The sequence below is a fragment of the Crotalus tigris genome, unplaced genomic scaffold, assembly GCF_016545835.1.
Source record: "Crotalus tigris isolate CLP2741 ecotype Arizona unplaced genomic scaffold, ASM1654583v1 scf7180000019692.1526454, whole genome shotgun sequence".
NCBI classification, from domain to species: Eukaryota; Metazoa; Chordata; class Lepidosauria; order Squamata; family Viperidae; genus Crotalus; species Crotalus tigris.
Genome location: NW_024097664.1, coordinates 610,000 through 633,615, shown reverse-complemented (window position 1 = coordinate 633,615; position 23,616 = coordinate 610,000). Strand labels below are relative to the sequence as shown.

The 23,616-nt window shown below is 48.8% G+C and overlaps 2 protein-coding genes, 1 long non-coding RNA gene and 1 other non-coding gene across 13 annotated transcripts in view; 2 read left to right on the top strand and 2 right to left on the bottom strand.

The window, feature by feature from the left end:
* Positions 1 to 23,616, top strand: part of LOC120317510 (zinc finger protein 501-like) — a 661,069-nt gene that overhangs the window by 456,480 nt on the left and 180,973 nt on the right. The gene's annotated exons all lie outside the window — the stretch shown is intronic.
* On the top strand, positions 1,123 to 15,167 carry DIPK1B (divergent protein kinase domain 1B). Of its 6 annotated transcripts, none has more exons than XR_005559257.1 (6): positions 1,123 to 1,454; positions 5,290 to 5,424; positions 7,995 to 8,102; positions 8,931 to 9,107; positions 11,140 to 12,748; positions 15,036 to 15,167. XR_005559257.1 is itself a non-coding variant. In XM_039364192.1 (6 exons), exons 2-6 carry the CDS (start codon positions 2,316 to 2,318, stop codon positions 11,950 to 11,952), a joined length of 1,272 nt encoding a protein of 423 aa, XP_039220126.1. In that variant the 5' UTR covers positions 1,123 to 1,454; positions 2,265 to 2,315; the 3' UTR covers positions 11,953 to 13,129. The 6 variants fall into 6 exon arrangements, 5 of the variants coding, with proteins under 5 accessions (XP_039220126.1, XP_039220124.1, XP_039220125.1 ...); XM_039364192.1 differs by lacking the exon at positions 15,036 to 15,167 and adding an exon at positions 2,265 to 2,354 and having other exon boundaries at positions 11,140 to 13,129; XM_039364191.1 differs by lacking the exons at positions 1,123 to 1,454; positions 15,036 to 15,167 and adding exons at positions 1,544 to 1,837; positions 2,265 to 2,354 and having other exon boundaries at positions 11,140 to 13,129.
* On the bottom strand, positions 14,968 to 22,646 carry LOC120317542. 5 transcript variants are annotated; one of them, XR_005559260.1, is made up of 4 exons: positions 20,841 to 22,646; positions 20,191 to 20,238; positions 18,297 to 18,419; positions 14,968 to 16,200 (listed from the first exon to the last, which is right to left on the bottom strand). It is a non-coding gene; the product is annotated as an uncharacterized LOC120317542 (long non-coding RNA). The 5 variants fall into 5 exon arrangements; XR_005559261.1 differs by lacking the exon at positions 14,968 to 16,200 and having other exon boundaries at positions 17,602 to 18,419; positions 20,841 to 21,010; positions 22,392 to 22,610; XR_005559259.1 differs by lacking the exon at positions 14,968 to 16,200 and having other exon boundaries at positions 17,602 to 18,419; positions 20,841 to 21,010; positions 22,403 to 22,607.
* LOC120317572 lies at positions 20,549 to 20,681 on the bottom strand. The gene has a single exon (XR_005559268.1). It is a non-coding gene; the product is annotated as a small nucleolar RNA SNORA17 (small nucleolar RNA).

The following is a 23,616-nucleotide window of genomic DNA, read 5'->3' as shown; positions in this document are numbered from 1 at the left end:
CAGCAGGGAAGGGGTGGAAGCAATTGATGCCTGGATTACAACCTGCTCCCCAGGGTTGGGGGATCTCTCTAGAAGGTAGACGTCTTCAACTGGAGGATCCCCGTTTCTCCTTCTCCCACCATGCTATGTAAGCAAACATCCGTTGCCTTTGTGAATTGTGTGGTTTTGGGGAACCCCGTGTAGTTGACTCTGTTCTGCAAGAACTCTGGAAATTCTTCACCCCTCTGCTTCAGCAGATTTGCACCATCATTTGATGTTCTCTCTCTTTTTTTCTTCCGAATAGAATAGAATAGAATAGAATAGAATAGAATAGAAATAGAATAGAATAGAAGATAGAGAATAGAAGATAAAGAATAGAATAGAATAGAAGATAAAGAATAGAAGATATAGAATAGAACAGAATAGATGACAGAGAATAGAAGATATAGGATAGGATAGGATAGAACAGAAGAGAAGATAGAGAATAGAATAGAATAGAATAGAATAGAATAGAATAGAATAGAATAGAATAGAATAGAATAGAATAGAATAGAATAGAATAGAATAGAAATAGAATAGAAATAGAATATAATAGAAATTAGAATAGAATAGAAACAGAAATAGAATGGAATGGAATAGAATAGAGGAAGAAGAAGAGGAGGAGGAAGAAGAGGAGGCGGAAGAGGAGGAGGAAGAAGAAGAGGAAGAAGAGGAAGAGGAGGAGGAGAGGAGGAGGAAGAGGAAGATGAGGAGGAAGAGCAGAAGAGGAGGAGGAGGAGGAAGAGGAAGAAGGAAGAAGAAAAGGAGGCGGAAGAGGAGGAGGAGGAAGAAGCGGAGGAGGAAGAGGAGGAGAGGAGGAGGAGGAAGAGCAGAAGGAGGAGGAGGAAGAAGAAGAGGAAGAAGAAGAGGAGGAAGAAGAGGAGGAGGAGGAGGAGGAGGAAGACGAGGAGGAGAAGAGGAGGAAGAGGAAGATGAGGAGGAAGAGCAGAAGAGGAGGAGGAGGAGGAAGAGGAAGAAGGAAGAAGAAAAGGAGGCAGAAGAGGAGGAAGAGGAAGAGGAAGAAGAAAAAAGAAGAGGAGGCGGAAGAGGAAGAGGAGGAGGAAGAGGAAGAAGAGAGGAGGAAGAGGGGGAGGAGGAGGAGGAAGAGGAGAAGGAAGAGGAGGAGGCGAGGCGGGCGGGTCCCGCAGGAGGAGCAGCCGCTGCGACAGGCGCGCCGAGGGGCCGGCAGCGGCGGCGGCGGAGGGTGGGAGGCCCGGGTTGCCTCGCCCCTCGCCCGCTTCTCTCCGCCTCGCCGGCTCCATCCTCGCCGAGCGCAGCGCCGCCTCGCCGCCGCTGCCCGGGGGCCGCCGTGGAGCTCCCGTCCGCCCGCAGCGCCGGAGCCAGAGCCGGCAGGGACGCGCGGCCCGCCCAGCATGCGGCGGCTGCGGCGGCTGGTGCCGCGGCTGCTCTTCCGCCCGCCCTCCCGGGGCCCGCAGGTGAGGCCGGGGCGGCGCGCGGGGGGCTCCGGCCGGGAGGGGGGCTTCGCCGGCCACGGGGCCGGTTTGGGAAGCGCGGCCGGAGCCGGGTCGGCCCAGGGACGCAGCCGCCGGCCCCGCTTCTCCCGCCCGGCCGCCGAGCCTCCCCAGCCGGGGGCGGAGGGCCTGGGCTGCCCCGGGCCGGCGCCTGACCCCGGAGCGCGCCCGGCGCTGCCCGGGAACGCCGCGGATGCTGTGTGAACGCGGATGATCTCGCAGGCCGGTTAAGCCGGGAGTCGTCGGTCGTGGGAATCCAGCCTGCAGTGGGCAGAAAGGCTCGGGAGCGAAGCGCCTCTTGGCCTTTGCAACAATGGACCTGGTGCCCTTCATCTTCATAAGGCTGGGTGTGTGTGTGTGTGTGTGTGTGTGTGTGTGTGTGTGTGTGTGTGTGTGTGTGTGTGTGTGTGTGTGTGTGTGTGTGTGTGTGTGTGTGTGTGTTGCAGCATCTGGAGCGATAGGAAAGAGTCTTCATAAGGCTGTGTGTGTGTGTGTGTGTGTGTGTGTGTGTGTTGCAGCATCTGGAGCGATAGGAGTCTTCATAAGGCTCTGTGTGTGTGTGTGTGTGTTGGTTGCAGCATCTGGAGCGATAGGAAAGAGTCTTAACCTTGATTGTTCCCAAATGGTGCTCCTCATCTTCATAAGGCTTTCTGTGTGTGTGTGTGTGTACGCGCGCGCGCGCGTGTGTGTGTGTGTGTTTTGTGCAGCATCTGGAGTGATAGGAAAGAGCCTTAACCTTCATTGTTCCCAAATGGACTGTTCTCCTTTTCCCAGACTTTTCCTGAGATTGCATGAAGCAAGCAGATAATTTTTTTGCAGACCTGGATGGAAAAATCTATCTCGGTTCTTTGGTGTCCAGAAAAGGCACGTTGTCCATTCTTTGACTGGGAGGGGGGGCAGCGGCTGAAATGAAGGTCAGGGCTATCTTATGAATGACCTGCTACTAAAGCAGTGGTTCTCAACCTTTTTAATGCCGCGACACCCAACCGGTCGTAAGTCGAGGACTACTCAGCCGGTCGTAAATCGAGGACTACTAAACTGGTGCAGCACCGTTTGCAGAATGGAACTTTTGGTGGGTTCAGCAGGGCAGAGACAGCCTGGACAATTCCTATTGGCTTTTGAAAGCCAATAGAATTAGACTCTATTCAAGAGAGTCTCTTCTATTGGCTTTCAAAAGCCAATAGAATAAAAGGGAGCAGCACAGCTAAGGAAAAGGGGAAAAAAATGGCGGACTGCGTTGTTTGGCGACCCCCGTGAAATGGTCGTTTGACTCCAAATGGGGTCCCGACCCACAGGTTGAGAACCACTGCTTTAGAAGCCAACATCGGTCCAGCCGTTTTATTATTTTAGCCTGGTAAAGATAAAAAGTTGGCTTGTTCCTGGAAAAACCATGCTTACTTTTTGCAGGCGTCGTGGTGTGAAGGAAGCCGGAATCCTTTGCAATCTTTTCCTCCCACAAATTTTTTTTTTAAAAATGAGCACTTCCTACCAGGAACTGTCAGGTTTTGTGCTTCTCTGGAAATTGTCCCCATTGTTTTTAAGAAGCAACTCAGAGAGAAATCACACAACTGTACCTTCATTTCGTGGCCGTTCAAAGTTACGGCATCACTGAAAAAAGTGACTGATGTGTGTTTTTCACACTTACGACCTTTGCAGCCTCCCCAAGATCATAGGTCAGAATTCAGATGCTTGGCAACCGATTCATACTTATGACGGTCGCAGTGTCTCAGGGTCAAGTGATTCCCCCTGTGAGACATTCTGACAAGGAAGGGCAACGGGGGGAAGACGCCAGGGTCACTTAACAACCCATGTGACTAACTGAACCACTGCAGGGATTCACTTAACAACTGTGGCAAGAAAGGTCGCAAAATGGGGCAAAGCTCACTTAACAAATGGCTTGCCTAGCCGCACAATTTTAAGGCTCAATTGTGCTCGTAAGTCGAGGAGTACCTGTAGTTCACTGGTGAGTGAAAAGTACTCCACTTATGCTCAGGGACATTTCTACTCTTTGTATATTTCTGCTGTTGAAAGTGCTTCTTTCAAAAGTTCAGGGCCTTTGCAGAAAAAATCCTTGAAATCTCCCAAGAGGCTCTCTCTCTCTCTCTCTCTCTTTCCTCTCTTTCTGTCTCTCTCTCTTTCCTCTGTCTCTGTCTGTCTCTTTCTTTCTGTGTCTCTGTCTGTCTCTTTCTTTCTGTGTCTCTGTCTGTCTCTTTCTTTCTGTATCTCTTTCTTTCTGTCTCTCTCCACTCTCTTTCTGTCTCTGTCTCTTTCTCTGTCTCTCTGTCTCTGTCTTTCTCTTTCTCTCTCTCTCTCTCTCCTGTCCGTCTCTATGTCTTTCTTTCTCTCCTCTCTGTCTCTCTCTTTCTGTCTTTCTGTCTCTCTCTCTCTCCACTCTTTCTGTCTCTGTCTGTCTCTTTCCTCTTTCTGTCTCTCTCTGTGTCTCTCTGCCTTTGTCTGTCTCTGTCTTTCTGTCTTTCTTTCTGTCTCTCTCCACTCTTTCTGTCTCTTTCTCTCTGTCTGTCTCTCTCCTCTCTCTGTCTGTCTGTCCGTCTCTTTCTGTCTCTCTGTCTCTCTCTGTATCTCTGTCTTTCTCTTTCTTTCTCTCTCTGTTTTTGTCTCTGTCTCTCCTCTCTCTCTCTCTCTTTCTCTCTCTGTGTGTGTCTTTCTCTCTGTTTCTTTTTGTCTCTCTCTCTCTCTCTCCATCTTTGCCCCCACCCAGGTTGATTTTTGGCCCAGAGATTAGCCAAGCCTTTTGGGGTGAGGCTGTGTGATCAGCCCTGAATCCAGAAGACCAGCCCATGGCGCTGGAAAATGTAAGATTGCTGTTCAGAGTGGCTGTTTAAAGGATGCCAGGACTTTTCCCTAAAGTCTAGCTTGGCTGGAACTCAATTCAGTACATTTATGATCAACAAGGTAGAAAGATTAAGAGCGAGCGTTCTGAATAACAGAAGAGCAGAGCTGGAAGGGATCTTGGAGGTCTTCTAGTCCAACCCCTGCTCAGTCAGTCGGGAGACCCTCTGCCTTCCAGACAAATGGCTGTCTAGTCTCTTAAAAACCTCCAGTGATGGAGCACCCACGACTTCTCCACGGTCCCTTCCAACCCTGTTTATTCAATGTTATTCTGTGAATGAAGCCAGCCAGGGCGTTCCATCACAACCCGAAGCTGAAAGTGCTCAGTTAAACTTAGTGTAAGAACCCACCCCACTTTGCATCTTAAGAAGACAGAACTCTTGGAATAATTCTTCCAACAGGCATCCTTTATTAAGAGAAAATGGTTGCAGGCTTTCTAGACAGGACTTGGGGTCCAAGCTCTTCAAAGTTTTAAGGGGCTCCCCAGTAGTCCCACCCAATCACCTCCTTCTTCCAGCGACAGTCTCAGGCATTTAGACTCTCACCCCCTTTTCCTTACTGCTGGCTAGATGGAGACTTCAGAGGAATACATGAAAGGTAATAGCCCCATTGTTATGGTTAGTCCTTTTGGTGATATCCACGTCCAGTTCCTTTGAAGTTGTACCGAAGGAAGTGAGGGCCATAAAGCCCCTTTGTTCACCCCCTTCCCTTCATTGTATGACAGAATCCAGAGAAGGCAGAAATGGGGTTTTCTATAATTGATAACTAGAGATGAAATATAATTGGATTCTGACACTTAGCTTTCTTACTGGTCTTCCAGGGGGCCTACTAGCCAGACACCAGCACAAAGTGCTGCAGCATCCATTGCAGACTTCCGGAGTGGCGCCTCGTAGCCGTTGGAACGTGCTGATTCCCCTTTTCTCCTTTTGTTTTGTTTCCCGCCTATCAGAGCCGTCTTCCTGGCATCAAAGTGAAGTACCTCTTCTTTGCCTGGCTGGGCATTTTTGTGGGCAGCTGGATGGTCTACATACATTATTCGTCCTACTCCGAGCTCTGCAGGGGACACGTCTGCCAGACAATCATTGTGAGTCTTTTCTCGGGGGGAGGGGGGTGCTCAGCCACAGGGCAGGGCAGCTTCCAGATGGACCACAACACCCTTCACGTTGAGTTGTGAGGACAGGGCCTCATGGTCCCAGAGTCTGCCGCCAAGGGGGGACTGCCGGTGGGAACACGGGGCTGGCTGGGCTCTTGGGTTGGTTCTTGGCAGTTCCTTCATTAGCCTGTTTACGATTTGATTGTTGGTCTACAGCAGTGGTTCTCAACCTTTTTAATGCCGCGACCCCCAACCGGTCGTAAGTCGAGGACTACTCAACCGGTCGTAAGTCGAGGATGACTCAACTGGTGCAGCACCGTTTGCAGAATGGGGCTTTTGGCGGGCTCAGCAGGGCAGAGACACCTGGACAATTCCTATTGGCTTTTGAAAGCCAATAGAATTAGACTCTATTCAAGAGAGTCTATTCTATTGGCTTTCAAAAGCCAATAGAATAAAAGGGAGTAGCCCAGCTAAGGAAAAGGAGGAAAAAATGGCTGACTACGTTGTTTGGCGACCCCCGTGAAATGGTCGTTCGACCCCAAATGGGGTCCCGACCCCCAGGTTGAGAACCACTGGTCTACAGATAGTCCTTCGTATAGTGACCTTTCGAAGTTACAACAGCCCTGGAAAAAAAATGACTTACGACCGTTACAGCATCCCCACAGCCCTATGATCAAAATTCAGACGCTCGGCAACCCGTTCGTATTTACGACCGTCGCTGTATCCCCGGGGGGGTCACGTGATCCCCTTTAGCGACCTTCTGACAAGCAAAGGGGGAAAGGGGGAAACTAGATTCGGTTAACAACCATGTCACTAACAACTGCAGTGATTCACTGAACAACTGTGGCAAGAAAGGTCGTAAAATTCACTTTTCAACTGTCTCACTTAGCAACAAAAATTTTGAGCTCAATTGTGGTCATAGTTTGAGGACTACCTGTACTATTAGTGTTTCTAGACCAGAGGTAGGCAACCTTGGCTCTTTGATGACTGGTGGACTTCAACTCCCAGAATTCCTGAGCCAGCCACGCTGAGGGGAAAGGGAGAGGTTTCCATGCTGAGCCATGCTGGCTCAGGAATTCTGGGAGTTGGTCCATAAGTCATGAAAGGGGCCATAGTTCCCCCATGCTGGCTCAGGAATTCTGGGAGTTGAAGTCCATAAGTCATGAAAGGGGCCATAGTTCCCCCATGCTGGCTCAGGAATTCTGGGAGTTGGTCCATGAGTCATAAAGCAGCCTAGGCCTAAGCTAGAGGTAGGCAACCTTGGCCCTTTGATGACTCGTGGACTTCAACTCCCAGAATTCCTGAGCCAGCCACGCTGAGGGGAAAGGGACAGGTTTCCATGCTGAGCCATGCCAGCTCAGGAATTCTGGGAGTTGAAGTTCACGAGTCATAAAAGAGCCCAGGTTGCCTACCCCTGCACTAGACCAACAGTCAAACAGTAAACAATCAAGAAACTAGCAACTCAGACAAACAATCCAACAGTAATTAACAGCCTAATCTCTCGCACGCGTGCCATAGGTTCGCCACCACTTGTATATGTTCTCCTGCTAGAGCAGGGGGCTGGACTAGAAGACCTCCAAGGTATCATTCTGTTCTGTCCTGTCCTATCCTATCCTATCCTATCCCATTTCTATTATTTCTATTTGTATTCTATTCTATTCTATTCTATTCTATTCTATTCTATTTTCTTTTCTATTCTATTCTATTTTCTATTCTATTCTATTATCCTCTATTCTATGCCCTGCCCTGCCCTGCGTCAGAAAAGGCTGTCCCTTGCCCACTTCTGCAGCAGCCCAGGTGTGAGTGGGAAGGAAAGACCCCTGAGGGCTCCCACTCTTACTTTAGGGGACTTCACACTCTCTGTGGACCCCATGAAGAGGCTGAGCTTATAGCTTATGATGATGATGTTCACCAGGATTATGCACAACCCATCACAAGATTGAAATGCCGTGTAAATCCAGCATGGAAAGCAGCCATTCACTTAATCTCTAGCCATCTTAACCCAGAAAATGCCTGGAGAGAGAGAGGAATGGTTCAAGTTATCTTCTTGTGGCTTGACCTTTGGCGATCCCTCTACCAAATTTGCCCCATTTTACGACCTTTCTTGCCAGAGTTGTTAAGTGAATCACTAGTTATTAAGTGAATCTGGCTTCCCCACTGACTTTGCTTGCCCAAAGGTTGCAAAAGGGGTCACATGACCACCACCACCCCCAGGGACAAAGCCACCGTCATAAATATGAGTCAATGGCCAAGAGTCCGAATTTTGATCATGTGACCATGGAGATGCTGAAACATCTGTGAAAACGACCATAATTCAACTTTTTTCAGTGCCGCTGTAACTATGAACAGTCGCTAAGCAAACTGTTGTAAATTGAAGACTTACAGTACTTAACAACCGATAAATTTGCCCAGCGTCCTTTTTTTTAATTGATTGAGGCAGTTTCTCAGTATTGATAAGTAGATAAAATGTTTGTAACCTGAGTTTATAAGACAGGAAGTGCTCATGATTCCTCATCATCCGAGCAAAAGGGATGTTCAGGGTTTCCCTCTCTTTCTTTCAGTGTGATCAATACAACAAAGGCATCATTTCGGGATCAATGTGCAAAGACCTTTGTGAGGACCACACCTTGGTCTTTGAACACTGCTTGTCACCTTCTCCCACCCAGCAGGTAGGTCCTGAGGAACTGTGTGCATGCTTTATGCTGAGGACAAGTTTCTGGTTTAGGACCTGCTGGGCCATCTCTGGAAGGATGTGGAAAAACTCTCTTTTTCAGAAAAATAACTTCAGAGAACTAAAAAAATACGTAGCCTGGTCAACACGGACTTGTGCTTCAGGTTAATATTTTTGATCTGTAAGAGAACTCCAGTTTTCTGGGGTTTTGGCAGGTCTGTCATGGAAGATTTCATAATCTCTTCTCCAAGTTTACATCTGAAATTGTAAGGACCTGCCTCAACTAGATCCCCTAAGAAAGCAGAACTCTTGAAACAGGCATTGCTTCCAAAGGAACTTTTATTGAGAGTCAGTGATAGCAGAAGAGCAAAGCAAGGTCTGAATATTTCACGCGCGAAAGGTTCCATCAAATGGCTCATTCAGGTCTCCACCCCCAGTGTCCAACTGTCCAGTTGAAATCCAGCCAATCCATAGGGGCTAGGTTGTTTTGAGAACCTAGTGATTTAGCGCCCCTCTCAAGCTCTCGGTTTCGTTTCCCAACGGTCCCAGGCTCCATTGTCTGGAGATAAGGCAGATGTTTTTCAGGCCACATTCCTTTCTCACAGAGGGAGGCCAAAGCAGAGCAAGGCAAACACATTCCCCAACCAACGAGCCTTCTCCCAACAGAATGAAAGATCCCAAAAATGAATACATAGGCATAAACAATAAACAGTAGGCAAATCTATTGGAGGGGTCCTGGCAGAAATCTTGTTCTTAAAAAAAGACTGCAATGACATGATAGCAGTCTTCCAATCCAGGCACTTTTTTTGTTGTTGTACCTTGCAAGGTCTACAGCGGCCTCTGGAAGGAGAAAGAGGTGATCATCAAATGTGGCCTGGAAGAAGCGCTGAAGGCCGACAGCAACCCAGATGCAGACCCCAGGAGAGACGTGGTTCTCTTCAACAAGCCAACAAGGGGGACATCCATGGATGAATTCCGGGAGATGCTTCTGAATTTCTTGAAAGTGAGTGCCTCTCCAGCCTTACCGTATTTCCCCGAAAAGAAGATCTAACCGGAAAATAAGCCCGTAGCCTGGTTTTTCAGGATGCTCGTAATATAAGCCCTATCCCAAAAATGAGCGCCAGTTAAGATAGTCAGCCAGACGGACGCATGTGATATGTCCGTTGCAACACACGACAGGTGTATTGAATTATAGAATCATAATATATAATACAATATAAATACATAAATGTAGATCGTTGCACATGAAAAAATAACACCTGAAAATATTTAAAAATTTAATTTAAGACCTGATCTTATTTTCGGGAGAGAATAAGAGATCTTTGAACCACCTCCGAAGGGCCGATCCGTACAGGCCTTTGCAGCATTTGATCTGGCAGGCTGCCCTTGCTGTAGAATTTGTAAGCAGGCGAGCAGACAATGGCTTTGGGTGGGAAAGAGGGCCTTTGTTTAGGGGGGGGGGTGCAATCGCCCCATGGAAGGGGGAGCCCCCAGGTTAAATGTCAAGTCTTGGAAATGATGGAATGAAACCTCTTTTATCCAAGACTGCAGGAGGGCAGTTAGAAACAAGGTTTGCTTCACTACGCCAATTCAAGGTGATGGTTGTCACCTTTTTTTATTATTAAATATTTTATTGGGTTTTATAAGGATTGATCGGAAAGGGATGGGATCAGTAGAGGTATAGGAAAGGGTAAACGTAAGAGAATTGGGGGTGGGTACAGCAAAAAATCCACGCTTAACAAGCAAGTTACCGTCCGGGTACCAAAATCAAATAAGCATCACTTATATAGTACTAAACAATTATAATAAACTGGGCTAAGAATAAAAGATATAAATAATATTCATCTTACTAAATAACCATGATTAATAAAACATTAATAAGTTATAATCACTAATGCTTAGAATCACATTCAACCAAATTAATTTCCAAAATTTTTCTCATTCTATCGTATTGCTAACGATTGATTAAAAAATTTTCCCGTGTTTTAAAGTAGATGGGGTCTTTTTTTCTCTTTGATCTCTAAAGTTAATCTCTCCATTTCTGCACTAAATTCTAAAATTTTAGTAATTGTAAAAGTAAAAGGTGATGGTTGTCACCTTGAGCCCTCTGCAGCCCCCCCCCCTTTTCCGGAAGACCTTAAAAAGCTGGCTTCTTCCCAGGGATCAGATGGGATCTGTTGAGGCTGGAGCGCAGCAGGTACGATGTGTATCTATGCACCAGGAAGTGTTGTTGTAGCGTGCCAGGAGCTTTTGGGGGATGTTGAATTTTTGGATTGTGTGCATCTTGTTGTGATGTGTTTCTTGTTGTTGTCATGAGCCACTTCTAGGTAGAAAAGATGGGCAGCTATATCAGTTTCTTAAATAAATTCCTATTTTATGTGCCATTGACTTCAGCTAAAATAAGAAGAGTGGGGATCAAATGGTTTGGACTCAAGAGGGTGCCCACCTGGCATCTAGTAAGACAGGCAGAAACCATCTTGGACTTATCCCAGCTCCCCAAGTAACCTGGCCCCGCGGGCTTTCAAGCTGAAAACAGAGCCAAGTTTGGTAAATAACCATGGTCAACAGTTCATCTCAACATTCAAAGTCTCCGTTGTCCCGTTTTGGATTTGGCTAATCTAGAGAAAAGAAGGACTACGGAGTGACATGATAGCAGTATCCCAGCATTTGAGGGGCTGCCACAAAGAAGAGGGGGGGGGTCAACTTATTTTCCAGACCACCAGAAAGCAAGACAAGAAACAATGGATGAGAACTAATCAAGGAGAGAAGCAACCTGGAATTAAGGAGAAACTTCCTAACAGTGAGGACAATTAACCAGTGGAACAGCTTCTGTCCAGAAGTTGTGGGCGCTCCATCACTGGAGGCTTTTAAAAAGAGACTGGACAGCCATTTGTCTCAAATTGCTTGACCAGGGGGGTTGGGCTAGAAGACCTCCAAGGTCCCTTCCAGCTCTATTCTATTCTAAATGTCCCTCCCTGTTTTACCATGTTGTATGTGAGGTCCTCACAAGGTGTCTTGCATTGTTGTTTTCACAGGCTGGTCTTGGGGATCAAGCCTCCCTCATCAACTTGGTGAACCAGATTATCGCCATGGCCGACGTCAGTCGGGACGGGAAGCTTTCTCTGGCCGAAGCGAAATCCATCTGGGCGCTTCTGCAGCTGAACGACTTCCTGCTGACCTTCTCCCTGCACGAGAAGGGGCACACCCCTCGGCTGCTGGGGCACTGTGGCGATCTGTATCTCACGGAGAAGATCCACCACACCTCCCTCTACACCATGGACCTTCCTCCCTTCCTGCAGCCGCTGCTGCCTTCTGCCCTCCTCAGGATCATCCACCAGTGGTTCTCCCCTGCCTGGCCCCGGCGCGCCAAAATCGCCATTGGACTTCTGGAATTCGTGGAGGAGATCTTCCACGGGACCTACGGCAACTTCTACATCTGCGAGGCCGGCTTCACCCACATGGGCTACAATAACAGATATGACTTCAAAATGGTGGATCTCAGGACGGTGGCCACGGAGACGACCATCCAGGGGTTCCTCAAGGGCCGTCACTGTGAGCAAAACGCAGACTGCACGTACGGGAAGGACTGTGTGGCGCCGTGCGATAAGCTCATGAAGCAGTGCAAGAGTGATGTGGTGCAGCCCAACCTTGCCAAGGTTTGTGGGCTCCTGCTGGAGTACCTGCTGCACGGGGCCCCGAGCGACTTGAAGGAGGAACTGCAGAAGCAGCTGAAAACGTGCACCACGCTCAGCGGCCTGGCCAGCCAAATGGAGGTGCACCACTCGCTGGTGCTCAACAGCCTCAAGACCCTCTTGTGGAAGAAAATTTCAAACACCAAATATTCTTAGAGGACCCTGGGAAGCCCAAGGACAAGGCCAGTGAGGGTGGCTCCCCTCTTCCCATCTTGGTCTCTGAGCGAGTGCGCCACAGGGGAGCCACGCAGTCTCCACAGACAGAACTTTTGGGGATGGGGAGGGATGAGAAAGAAAAGCAGTTTTTGTGGAACTGACGGGGATCTCCAGGTGAGCCTAGCTGGGGTGAGGAGAGGACAATTATCTATCTGATGTAAATAAATGGTCTCTCTCTCTCATGACTTCTGCTTCAAGGACATGATGGCTGATCCCTCGCTGGGGGAGCGAATTCAAAACAAAGGTTGGATATGTTTTGTGGGATCCATGCTGCCAACTCTCAGGCTGGCTTCCAACAGCTATAGTTTTATAATACGTGGATTTCAGTTCCTTTAGTTAACTGAAATGCAATGTATTGTGTCAGCCCAACAATCAGGTTAAGAGTACTGTGTGACGAAGTCAAATGCAGGCAGTTCTCTGACCGAGCGTCATTCCTTGCTGAGCTGAAAAATTAGATTCCTTAGCTTCAAGAGACGGGCTCACTTCCAGCTCAGCAGCACTCCGCACATTCACCAGGCCCTAAATAGAATAATTCGATGTTGTGGTATATGACAAAGACCACGTGCTCAAAGGCACGGGAGGAATTCTGCACTCAAGACCGAAAAAGGCCTCCAGGCTCACCGCGGACCCATGGTTTTCAATCTCAACTACCTCTTGTGCCTTCACGTCTATTTAAAAAAGATGACCGCGCTGGCTTTCTTTCCTGGAAGGAAGCAGAGCTGAGTCAGCCATAGAGGTAATCCTTGTTAAATGAGTCGTTTTATAACCTTTTGGCAACATTCAACAAATCACTCCAGTTGTTAAGTGCGAACGGGTAAGTGAAACTGGTTTCCCCCACTGCTTTTGCTTGTCACAAGCCAGCTGGGAAGGTCCCAAATGGCAATGGCCTGACGCTGGGACGTTGCAACCTTCGTTAACCATCCCGTGCTGGTTGCCAAATGCCTGAATTTTCATCATGCCACTGGCTGCAGTCGTACGTCTGAGGACAGTGGGGTTACCATCCATGTAGAGCAGTGGTTCTTAACCTGGGCGATATTGCCTCCCAGGGGGCGATTTCATTTTTCAGGGGGGCGATGGAATGAAAAGGGGCAACGTGGGGGCGAAGGAATGAAAAGGGGGTGATATGGGGGCGATGGAGCAAGAAGTTTTGGGGACGCTTTTGAGACTTTTTCGTACAGCGAATGGCTGTATATCTGTCGTACAAAAACATCCGATCGCTCGCTCTTAGTGGATTGAATTGTGTTTTCAAATGTTCCTCCCGCTAGCTTCAGTACAGAACACCGTACATGTCAATACGCATCGCTTATCTTCATGCGTGTTGTGCGGCAGCCTCTACCCGTACAGTGGCGCGCCATTAGCCAGAATATGGGAGATATGGGGAAAAGACTGGAAATAAATGATTTGCATCGATATGTCCTGATGAACAATTTTAAAGAAAACAAAAAAAAGTGTTTGCATAAATCGAAGAGTTATTTCCCATGTTGTGATTGAGAGGTGATGTTGGGGGAGGGGGGCGATGACAACCTCCTCATTGGCTCAAGGGGGCGATTCGTTCAAAAAGAACCACTGATTTAGAGTAGTGGTGGCGAACCTAGGGCACGTGTGCCAGAGGCGGCACTCAGAGCCCTTTCTGTGGGCACCTGCGCCGCTGCTGCTAGCGGCTTGCGCAGGTCCATTAGGCCGCTGCCTGGAGCAGCAGCCCCACAAAGGAGGCAAAGCAGCCAGCTAGCAAGCTCAAGCAGAGGTGGTAGAGCACGCCCACACTCAGGAAGCCAAAGGCCACCCCGAGCAGGGAAAGCCGGATCCCCATCGGTGCCATGGCCCCCCAGTCCCAGTTAGGATTGCGTGCCTCACCCCATCTATGCTGGGCCTCCTGCCCACTGCCCCACCCATCAGAGACCCCCTGGATCTCCCCCAACCCTGCCCGGCCCCCACAGGCGTCCCCCCCCCATGAGCAACATCGAGGTGGTCCTGCCCACCCCAGCCATACTCACCCAGTCTGATGTGACAATTGCAGCCATGGCAACCTAGTGGGCCACGCCCACCCAATGGGCCAAGCCTCCATGCCTCCCGAGGGCACTACACTGATGTGGCCCTGGCACTTTGTGATAAATAAGTGGGTTTTGGGTTGTTGTTTGGGCACGGTTTGTTTAGTGACCGTTCAAAGTTACAGCAGCACCGAAGTGACTTTAAGACCCTTTTGCACACTTAATGACTATTGCAGCATGCCCATGGTCACATGATCAAAATTCGGCTACTTGGCAACTGGGTCATATTTATTACGGTCGCAGTGTCCCGGGGTCACGTGTTTCCCGTTGGCCACCTTCCGACAAGCAAAGTCAACAGGGGAAGCCAAGATTCACGTAACAACCCGGTTACTTATCAACGGCAATGTTTTGCTTAACTGTGGCAAGGTAGGTCGTAAAGTGGGGCAAAGCTCACTTGAATGTTTCACTTAGCAACACGGATTTTGGGCTGAGCTGTGGTCGTACGTTGAGGACTCCCTGCAGTACATATGTTTGCTGCCTTGAATTGTTTATAAATGAATAAAGGCAGGATAAAATCTAATAAACCAACTATTGGTGGATGAACTTGTCAAGAGATTGTTTGGAGAATTCCCTACTGGAAACCCTCAGGCTTACAGCCAAAAGGCGATTTGGGGGCAAAGAAGGGGCAAGGCTGTTCTGGGGGGGGGGGGTGCCTGCTCTCTCCCTGAGCTATTTAGGTGCTGGCAGGCTGTGCCTGGCATAAAACAACGACAGCAGCTCCATTTCCATCTACAAGGGGTCAGTCAGGACAGAGCCCCATCACCAGCTAAGCCAGCCACAGTTCAGAGCAGCCACTGCAAATCCCCCACCCACTTGAAGCCCCCCCCCATTAGAAAGAAGCCCAGGTGGGATAAGCACGGTGCAGAATCAAAACTTGCAGAAGTCATCATAAACAAAGAAGCCATTCTGACTGAGGGAAAAATGTATTTGCAATTTCTTAATCATCGTAGTTCCATTCTACTCTGCTTTTCCTAGAATTGTAAGGACCTGCCTCAGCTATCATCTCGGGAGAAAGCATGGCTCTTCAAACAGGTGGTGGTAAGTCAGGCAGAATCATTCAAACCCCACCCCGATACCCCAGTCCACCGGTAGCCGATACAATGCTGCACAGAACTCCGAGATGTTGAGGCGATAGTGTGGTTCATCTTCGGGGGCGTTGCGACCATGGTCACAGGCTGGAACTGGCTGGTGAGAGCATGCAAGGGATTCTACTCTCAACAACCAGCCCCTCCCCATCTGAACGGCAGCGTCCTGAGGGCCCCCCCCCCCGACAAGAACACTGGATTTAATTCCAGAATTTATATTTGAGGAAGGACCATAATCCCAGGCCGGGTGAGCAAGTGGTGGATCTACTGCGGTTTCTCTTCTGGGCTGCTTTTGGAGCCGTGCCATGATCCCCTCCCCTCAGGCCAGTGAAGAGGGAGAATTGGAACTGGGACCCTCCGCCAGGGAAGGCACACCACGGGCTGAGGACGATGCGGTCCTGGGCCCCTCGCATTAGGGGAGATGGTTGACCAGACGGAGAGCTGCCTGCCTGCGCAGACACAGGAGGATCGGCTAATGACTAGCAGTGGTGCTGATAGGCAGCAGATCTCCTGACGAGCCGCACTTGATCCAAGGGCAAGGAGAGTGGATCCAAGGGCAAGGAGAGTGGAGGCAAGCCCAGACAAGGGCTGCAAGGCTACTTGGGAGGAGGTCGCCCCACCCCTCCTCACAAGGAACACCTGGAGGGGAGTAACGTGAACCTACACACTGCCCTCCATGTACCAGTTGCTTCTGCTGACTGGCTTTAAGCGCCTTGCCTGGCTGAGTGGACAGTTGGGAGCGGCTCGTGGGGCTGCCTTTTTTTGTCCTGAGAGCTGGGCAACCCCATAAGGAACATGGGCGGCGACAATGCCCATTTCTTGTGCTCCCTTCATGAAAGGCCTGGTCATCAAAGATTGTGTGGTCGGATCTTCTCCAGAAAGGGGCCTTTGAGCGCGCTGGCCAGGAAGAGGGCTTCGTCTGTTTCCAGTCGGCAGCTTTGGAGAGTCTTTAGGGCTCGGGGCCCGGAATTGGCGGCGCTTCGAGCCGTGAGCAGATAGGTGCGGATGGGGGTATTCCAAGCGGAGGCCTTTGGCGTAGGACTTCTGAAGCTTCCCTGGACAGAGGAACACACAGCGTCAGCCCCAGCATGTGGCCAGGAAGTGGGGAACAGCTGAGGCACAGAACCCCCTGGGGAGGCCCCGGGGCCAGAGGCTTCCGTGCCCTCGCCCCAGCCACGCAGAGAGGCCCTTCTTTGAATTTGCCAATCTCTCTTGGGGTCTAATATAAACTGTTATCCTGAAATGGGGTTGCTATCTTGCTTATTTATTTATTTATGAGACTTATATACCGCTTTAAGTGCAAGCATTCTCTAAGCGGTGTACACCAGTAAGCAATGTGTATATATTGCTTCCTGCTTTACTACCGGCTTTGTTGGCATTTGTTGGTATTTAGACAGAACAAAGTGAGAAGAAACATTCTAAAGCAGTGGTTCTCCACCTGTGGGTCGGGACCCCATTTGGGGTCGAACGACCATTTCACGGGCGTCGCCAAACAACGCAGTCCGCCATTTTTCCCCCCTTTTCCTTAGCTGTGCTACTCCCTTTTATTCTATTGGCTTTTGAAAGCCCATAGAATAGACTCTCTTGAATAGAGTCTAATTCTACTGGCTTTCCAAAGCCCATAGGAATTGTCCAGGCTGTCTCTGCCCTGCTGAGCCCGCCAAAAGTCCCATTCTGCAAACGGTGCTGCACCAGTTGAGTCGTCCTCGACTTACGACCGGTTGAGTAGTCCTCGACTTACGACCGGTTGGGGGGGGGGGGTCACGGCATTAAAAAGGTTGAGAACCACTGTTCTAAAGTGTTCATTAGCAGGGCAGCCATAAAAATCCTCTCTTGGCAAAAACAACAATGAAAAGGTCGATTTTGTCACAATGCCACTGGTCCCCGAACCACACCAGAGCGAGAGGCTTGTTCTCATAAGTCTTCTCGTGCTCAAAGAACTTATCTAGGCTGTGAGCCTTCACAATCTCCTCCAACTTATCGGAAAACAGCACAGCATCTCCATCAAAGGCCACACGAAGCTGCTTCTCTGAAACTTGCACATCTTTCTTGGGGGTGCAAATAGTGGCAGCTGCCATCCCTGGCAAGGGAGGGAGGGAAACCTCCTTCAATTCAGGTTGCCTAATGCTCTCTAGTTAGAGCAAGAACCCCACAGACTTCAGTGAGGTCTATTTAATGCTAGTCGGGGGATAACCGGTGAATTTGGGAAAACAGAAAAAGAAACTTCCAAGTCTCCTTTATAATGGCAAAAACTCTGAATGATTTGAAATGCTTCTTACTAGCTGGCTAAATTGCCATTTGTGAGATCAGCTGTCAAGGAGGATTCCCTAAAAGTCTCTTCCCTGTTAAAGTGTCCCCCAATCGTGTGAGCTTCCAACTCTCTGGGACTTAGTAGCTGGTCAATGCCTTTGATCGGTTGAGTCCTTCGTTTGGTGGCGAATCAAGATCACACATGGTAGAAACAATAGCTCTTTATTCCTCCTTCTGCTCACTCCAACAACGACGAGGCTCGCAGGCCTCCTTAAAGTGTCCGGATCCCCGGACAAAATAGCAACAGTTAATGGCGCGCTTTCGCATCTCGCGCATGCTCACGAAGCTGGCACCTCTCAGTCTGGTCCCGGGCAGCTTGCAGAAACCCCTGTTGTGTCCTGAGCTTTTGCAGGCTCAGGACACAACAGGTTTTATGCCAATGAGCCAACAAGATCCTCACATTCTCCCGACTGGCAGAGACTCCAACCTGGAGGGGCTGTTGTTTGGGAGACGGAGAGTAGCTGCCTTCAGGGTAGCGTGAGGGTGCAGCCTTCCCGGTTGTTGGGGGAGCCGTTGGTTGGAACATTGGTTAAGAGAAATGAAGAACTCTCTATAGAGGCCAGCCTTGCCGTCACCACTTGGGTCGTAACAGCCTTTTGCAGTCAAATCCAAAAGAAAGTCACATTTCTGAAGCATTCCTTCCAACACAATTCTGCAAAAGTGCCCATGGACGCTGGATGAAAGAAGCCAGGTGACCCAAAGGGATGGTGAATTGCAGCCTCCTGAACTCAAATCAAAAAAGGTCTCTCTCATCATGCGCCCATGATGCTGCTGTGCAGAATGAAGTCACATTTCATACTATTGTAAGTGTTGCATTTTTTTTTTTAAAAAAAAAAAACACCTATCCAAAGGAATGCCGTCCTCCATCTGCCTGTGGTACAACGGGTCCTGCAGGAGTTGGACCTCATGGCCTCTCAGCTCCCACGTAAGACTCAGAACAAAACATCTTCATGATGGCCAATGACTAGAAAAGTAGACATTTACGTTACATAACGTACACGGCTTGGACAGAATTGTATATAAATAGGTCTTCATTGAGTCCTCAAGGAAGCAAGGTAAAATAAACCATGAGAAACAAGAAGTAAACTGCTAAAAGATGAAGGGCTTCAGCCAAGTGTATATTGTTTTTAACTTTTCATCAAATAGTTCTTCTTTCTGGACTTATTAAAATGCAAGCATTTTTGTAGCAGACGTGAGACCAAGTAAAACTACTCTGCAAAGATGTAAAAGAAAAACCAGATTGGAGGTTTTTCTGCAGAGAAGCTATACAGAAATTGAGGCAGCAAATTTATAATAAAGGCGTATATAAATGCACACACGGGCGGCAAATTTGTAAACTTGTGAACTTCAACTCCCAGAATTCCCCAACCTGCATGGCTGGCTGGTTGAATTCTGGAAGTTGAAATCCACAGTTCTTAAAAGTTGCCACGGTTGGGCACCTCTGCCATAAAGCCTCTTTGGAGAGGATTGCTAGATTTTAATGGAGCATTTACACTAAGGCTCTTTCCAGATGAAACCACTTCATGGACTCAGGTGCGTTCATTGCCAGGAACAAACATTCTTGGGTTTTCTTCCACGATGGCTCTTGAACTTCTCAGCCAAGTCTACCATTCCCAGGTTTCCCCACCCAGATGGAAATGAGGACCAACCTTCCCTGACTTCCAAGCTTGGGAAAAAAAAAAAAAAGCCATCCAGAATTTTCCACCTGGGGTTTTCCATAGTCGATAACTAGAGATGAAATATAATTGGATTCTGACAGAGCATAGAATCCAAGGGCCAGGCAGTCCCAGGGCCACCCAGCTGTGGGAAGAGGGGAAGGTGACCAACCAGGAGGAGAGATACTTGTAGGAGCAGATCACCTGCTGTGGAGGGCCAGCAGAGATGACAGGCTCCAGACCACCTGATAAGGACCAGCTGCTTTCCCAACCTGCACCATCCCTGATGCTGCCTCCTCTGCTGATCCAAGGACACAGAGAGCAGTGGAGGAAAGCCCAGAGGCGGTTGGAGAAGTGAGGATGCAGCCCCAGCCCTCTTCACAAGGATCAGCCAGTTAAGAGTGTGTTTGCCGGAAACACCTGTTTGCGTTGGGTGCACACCTTGTTGGCTTTCGTAGACTTTCTTGAACCTTCAACCGTATTTTTGGGCTCTAGACCTCAGACTTTGAGCTTCAAACTTGCCTTCCTGTCTTTGGAATTTTGGACCCTGTTTTGGCTTTCAGAATCTTAAAGCTGTGTTGTGAGGACTGGGATACTGTGAGCGGTCTGTTCCTTGTGCCTCGGAATTCAGTTTGTGGAACTATGTAGCTCTGGCAGAGGGGGATTATGGATAGGGAAAGTGTGGTGGAGCTTTACCAGCCCCACTGGAGAGTTGTTGGGACATTGTGTGAGTAATAAACTGACTTTTAACTAACACCTGCCTTGCCATCGTGGGTCAGGTCAAAACAGTCCCAAGTTTTCGATTTGCTGAACTGAGGAAGACCGGAAACGGTTCAGAATTGGAATTGAATTCTATATTCAAAATGAAACATTTTCTACTTCTACTTACGGCGCTCAGAAAACATTTGTGACTAAAAGAGAATAAAGGCAGATGAAGACACTAAAAAAATGTTTTGGGAAAGTGCTTAATTCAATTTTCCCTGTCTTACAGAATGCACAATCTGCCAAGAGCAATTTTTGTGAAGTTATTACAGCGTCAAAATTCATTTGAACACTTACAATATTACAGTGCAATCTTACCTTTCAGAGCTCATTTTAAACATCTGTTAAAGAGCCAGCATCACGTTCCTATAAACAAAGCGGTTGAGTTAATTTGGATTCAAATCAATGTGTCAATGATTCAACAAAAACATGCTTTTTGAAAATTCCTAACATCATGGATGAACGGAAACCTGATAAATACTCCAAGCCTGACTTGCATTTTCTAAACCTTAAAAGAGCAAGTGAAGTACTAGAAATGGTAGTGTGTTCCTGTTCATTTGGAGGGGGAAAAGCTGAACTTAGTACTCTTGGAAATAATTTACACACAGCATCCAATCCAGTCTTAAATAATATTTGGGGATCAGCCCCTACAAAGGATCAAAAGAAAACTTGCAATTTTGTCAGGCTAGTAATCATTCTGAGTTGCCCACCCATCAGAGCACTGAACGTAGACCTAGCCTGCTTCTCTGTGCCACCTATTGACACAAACACAGCACAGAAGCCATGCCTGCAACGCCTGTAGGGGCAGCCCCCAACCCCGGGAATGCTTTGGAGAACAGGACAATCTGCAGGTGCCTCCCTTGCGGTCACTTTAGATTTGCAGGTACGCAAATCTCTGCCTCTCCTCTTTTAACATCTTTCATTTTGCCATGAAGCTCCATGAACCCCCTCCTCTGAGTTGGCCTTACCAGCATCGCCTTCCTGCTGTTCCCTCTTTCCTAGCCGGTTACTTCTGAAAAGTTGGTTAGCTGAAACAGCTGCACGTGCAACACCTGGATGGGCAACGATCTCCCAGGAAGTCAGACTCATCACTGCTCAAGGGAGGACCTCCTGGACACAGGGGGGGGGGGCTTCAATCCTACAACAGAATGAAAAAGAAAAAAGTGAGACCAAACCAGCCATTCACACCCACATTTATAATTCCAAGTGGGGCTCATAGCACAAACACTTGGAGAAACTTAATTGCACCAGAGGCTAAGACAAGAAATGATGAAAACTAATCAAAGAGAGAAGCAACCTGGAATTAAGGAGAAACTTCCTGACAGGGAGGACAATTAACCAGGGGAACAGTTTCACTCCAGACTTTGCAGGTGCTCCATCACTGAAGGTTTTTTAAGAGAGTGGACAAGCCACTTGTCTACTTCTCCTCCTACCCTATCTCTAATTCTCCTATTTTACCACTACTCCCTACTCTACTCCACCTCTCCTACTCACTTCTACCTGCGGGTGCTTCTTTACTGGAGGATTTTTAGGAGACTGGACAAGCCACTTGTCTACTCTCCTACTCTACCTCTCCTCCTACCCTATCTCTAATTCTTCTATCCCACAACTACTCCCTACTCTACTCCACCTCTCCTCCTACTCAACTTCTCCTACCCTGTGGGTGCTCCATCACTGAAAGCTTTTTAAGAAGAGACTGGACAAGCCACTTGTCTACTCTCCTACTCTACCTCTCCTCCTACCCTAATTCTCCTATTCCACCACTACTCCCTACTCCACCTCTCCTCCTACTCAACTTCTCCTACCCTGCGGGTGCTCCATCACTGGAGGCTTTTTAAGAAGAGACTGGACAAGCCACTTGTCTACTCTCCTACTCTACTCCTACTCTATCTCTAATTCTCCTATTCCACCACTACTCCCTACTCAACTTCTCCTGCCCTCTCTACTCTCCCACTACCCCCTACTGTACTCCAACTCTCCTACTCAACTTCCACTCCTACCCTACCTCTACTTCCTACTCTACTCCCTACTCCTACCCTACTCTCTAGTCCGAAGGCAGGCGAGACCGTTTCTAGCCTTCCTCCCTTTGGAGACAAGGGCTGCAACCACGCCCGCCCACCAGTCCCGCTGGCGGCTCCAAAATACCGGAGCAGGCGGCCCCTGCTTCCGAGTGCACCGAGGCTCCCCTCAACCGACTCCACCCACCCCGCAAGAGGAAATGGCAAAAGCCACGAGGAAGCGGGGGAACCCACGCCGCTTCGTCCTCCGCTCCCCCGCAAGGCAAGTCCACGCGGAGGCTGAGCGGGCACCTGAGAGGACCCCGAGCGAGACCCCCCTCGGGAAGTCCCCGCGGCGTGGGTGGGTGTGGAGGGAGCCCCCCCTGCACTGACACCAGCTTGACTTGCAAGCGGCAGAGACCGGCGGCTCTGCCCTTCCGCTTCACCCGGCTTCGCGCCGCCAAGCTAAGCCGGCCCCGTCTTCCCCAGCCGGCTGAGGAAGATGGGAGCTGTAGTTCACACCCTGCTCGCACCGTCCCGACGGCCGCCAGCAGCGCCCTCCGAAGCGCGTGAAAGGCGCGCTCGACGTACTTCGCAGCGGCCGGCCGCAGACTCACTCGCCGAACCCAGCAACAAATGGCCGCGGGCGCGCGGGCTTCGCCTTATATAGCGAGAGGAAGTAGGCGGAGCCGCTGAGGAGCGCGCGCGCGCGCTCGCTCAGGCGCGACGGAAAGCCTCGAGGGACAAAAAGCCTCCTGTTTCGCCAGCCTTTTTTTTTTTTTTTTTTTTATAACTAGGGAAATCAGACGGGAGGAACTGCAAGAGAGTTCTCGACTTATCACCACACTTGAGCCCGAGGTTTATGTTGTTAAGAGAGACGTTTGTTAAGTAAGGCTTGCCCCTCTTTAACGACCTTTCTTGTCACGGTTGCTAAGTGAAGCACAGAAGTTCTTCGGTTAGTAACACAGTTGTTAAGTGAACCTGGCTTTTCTCCCCCCCCCCCCACATTGCTGGCCAGGTCACAAAAAAGGGATTTATTTATTTATGTATTTATTTATGAGACTTATATACCGCTTTAAGTGCAAGCACTCTCTAAGCGGTGTCCACCAGTAAGCAATGTATATATATATATATTTACATTGCCCCCAACAATCTGGGTCCTCATTTTACCTATTTTATTTTATTTATTTATTTATGAGACTTATATATACCGCTTTAAGTGCAAGCACTCTCTAAGCGGTGTCCACCAGTAAGCAATGTATATATATATATATTTACATTGCCCCCAACAATCTGGGTCCTCATTTTACCTATTTTGTTTATTTTATTTATTTATTTATGAGACTTATATATACCGCTTTAAGTGCGAGCACTCCCTAAGCGGTGTACACCAGTAAGCAATGTATATATATATATATATATATTTACATTGCCCCCAACAATCTGGGTCCTCATTTTACCTACCTCGGAAGGATGGAAGGCTGAGTCAACCTTGAGCCGGTGAGATTTGAACCACTGACCTGCTGAACACAGTCAGCTAAAGTGGCCTGCAGTACTGCACTCTAACTGCTGCGCCACCTCGGCTCTTAATAATGTGACCCTGGGACACTGCGACTGTCGTAAATATGAGTCAGTGGTGTTTGGAGAGAAACACCTAATTAATGGAGACGTGGCCCTTTGTAGAAATTAAGATTTTATTACTGATTTAGAATTCAAAACCAACACAGCGCAGGCAACTTCGAAAAGC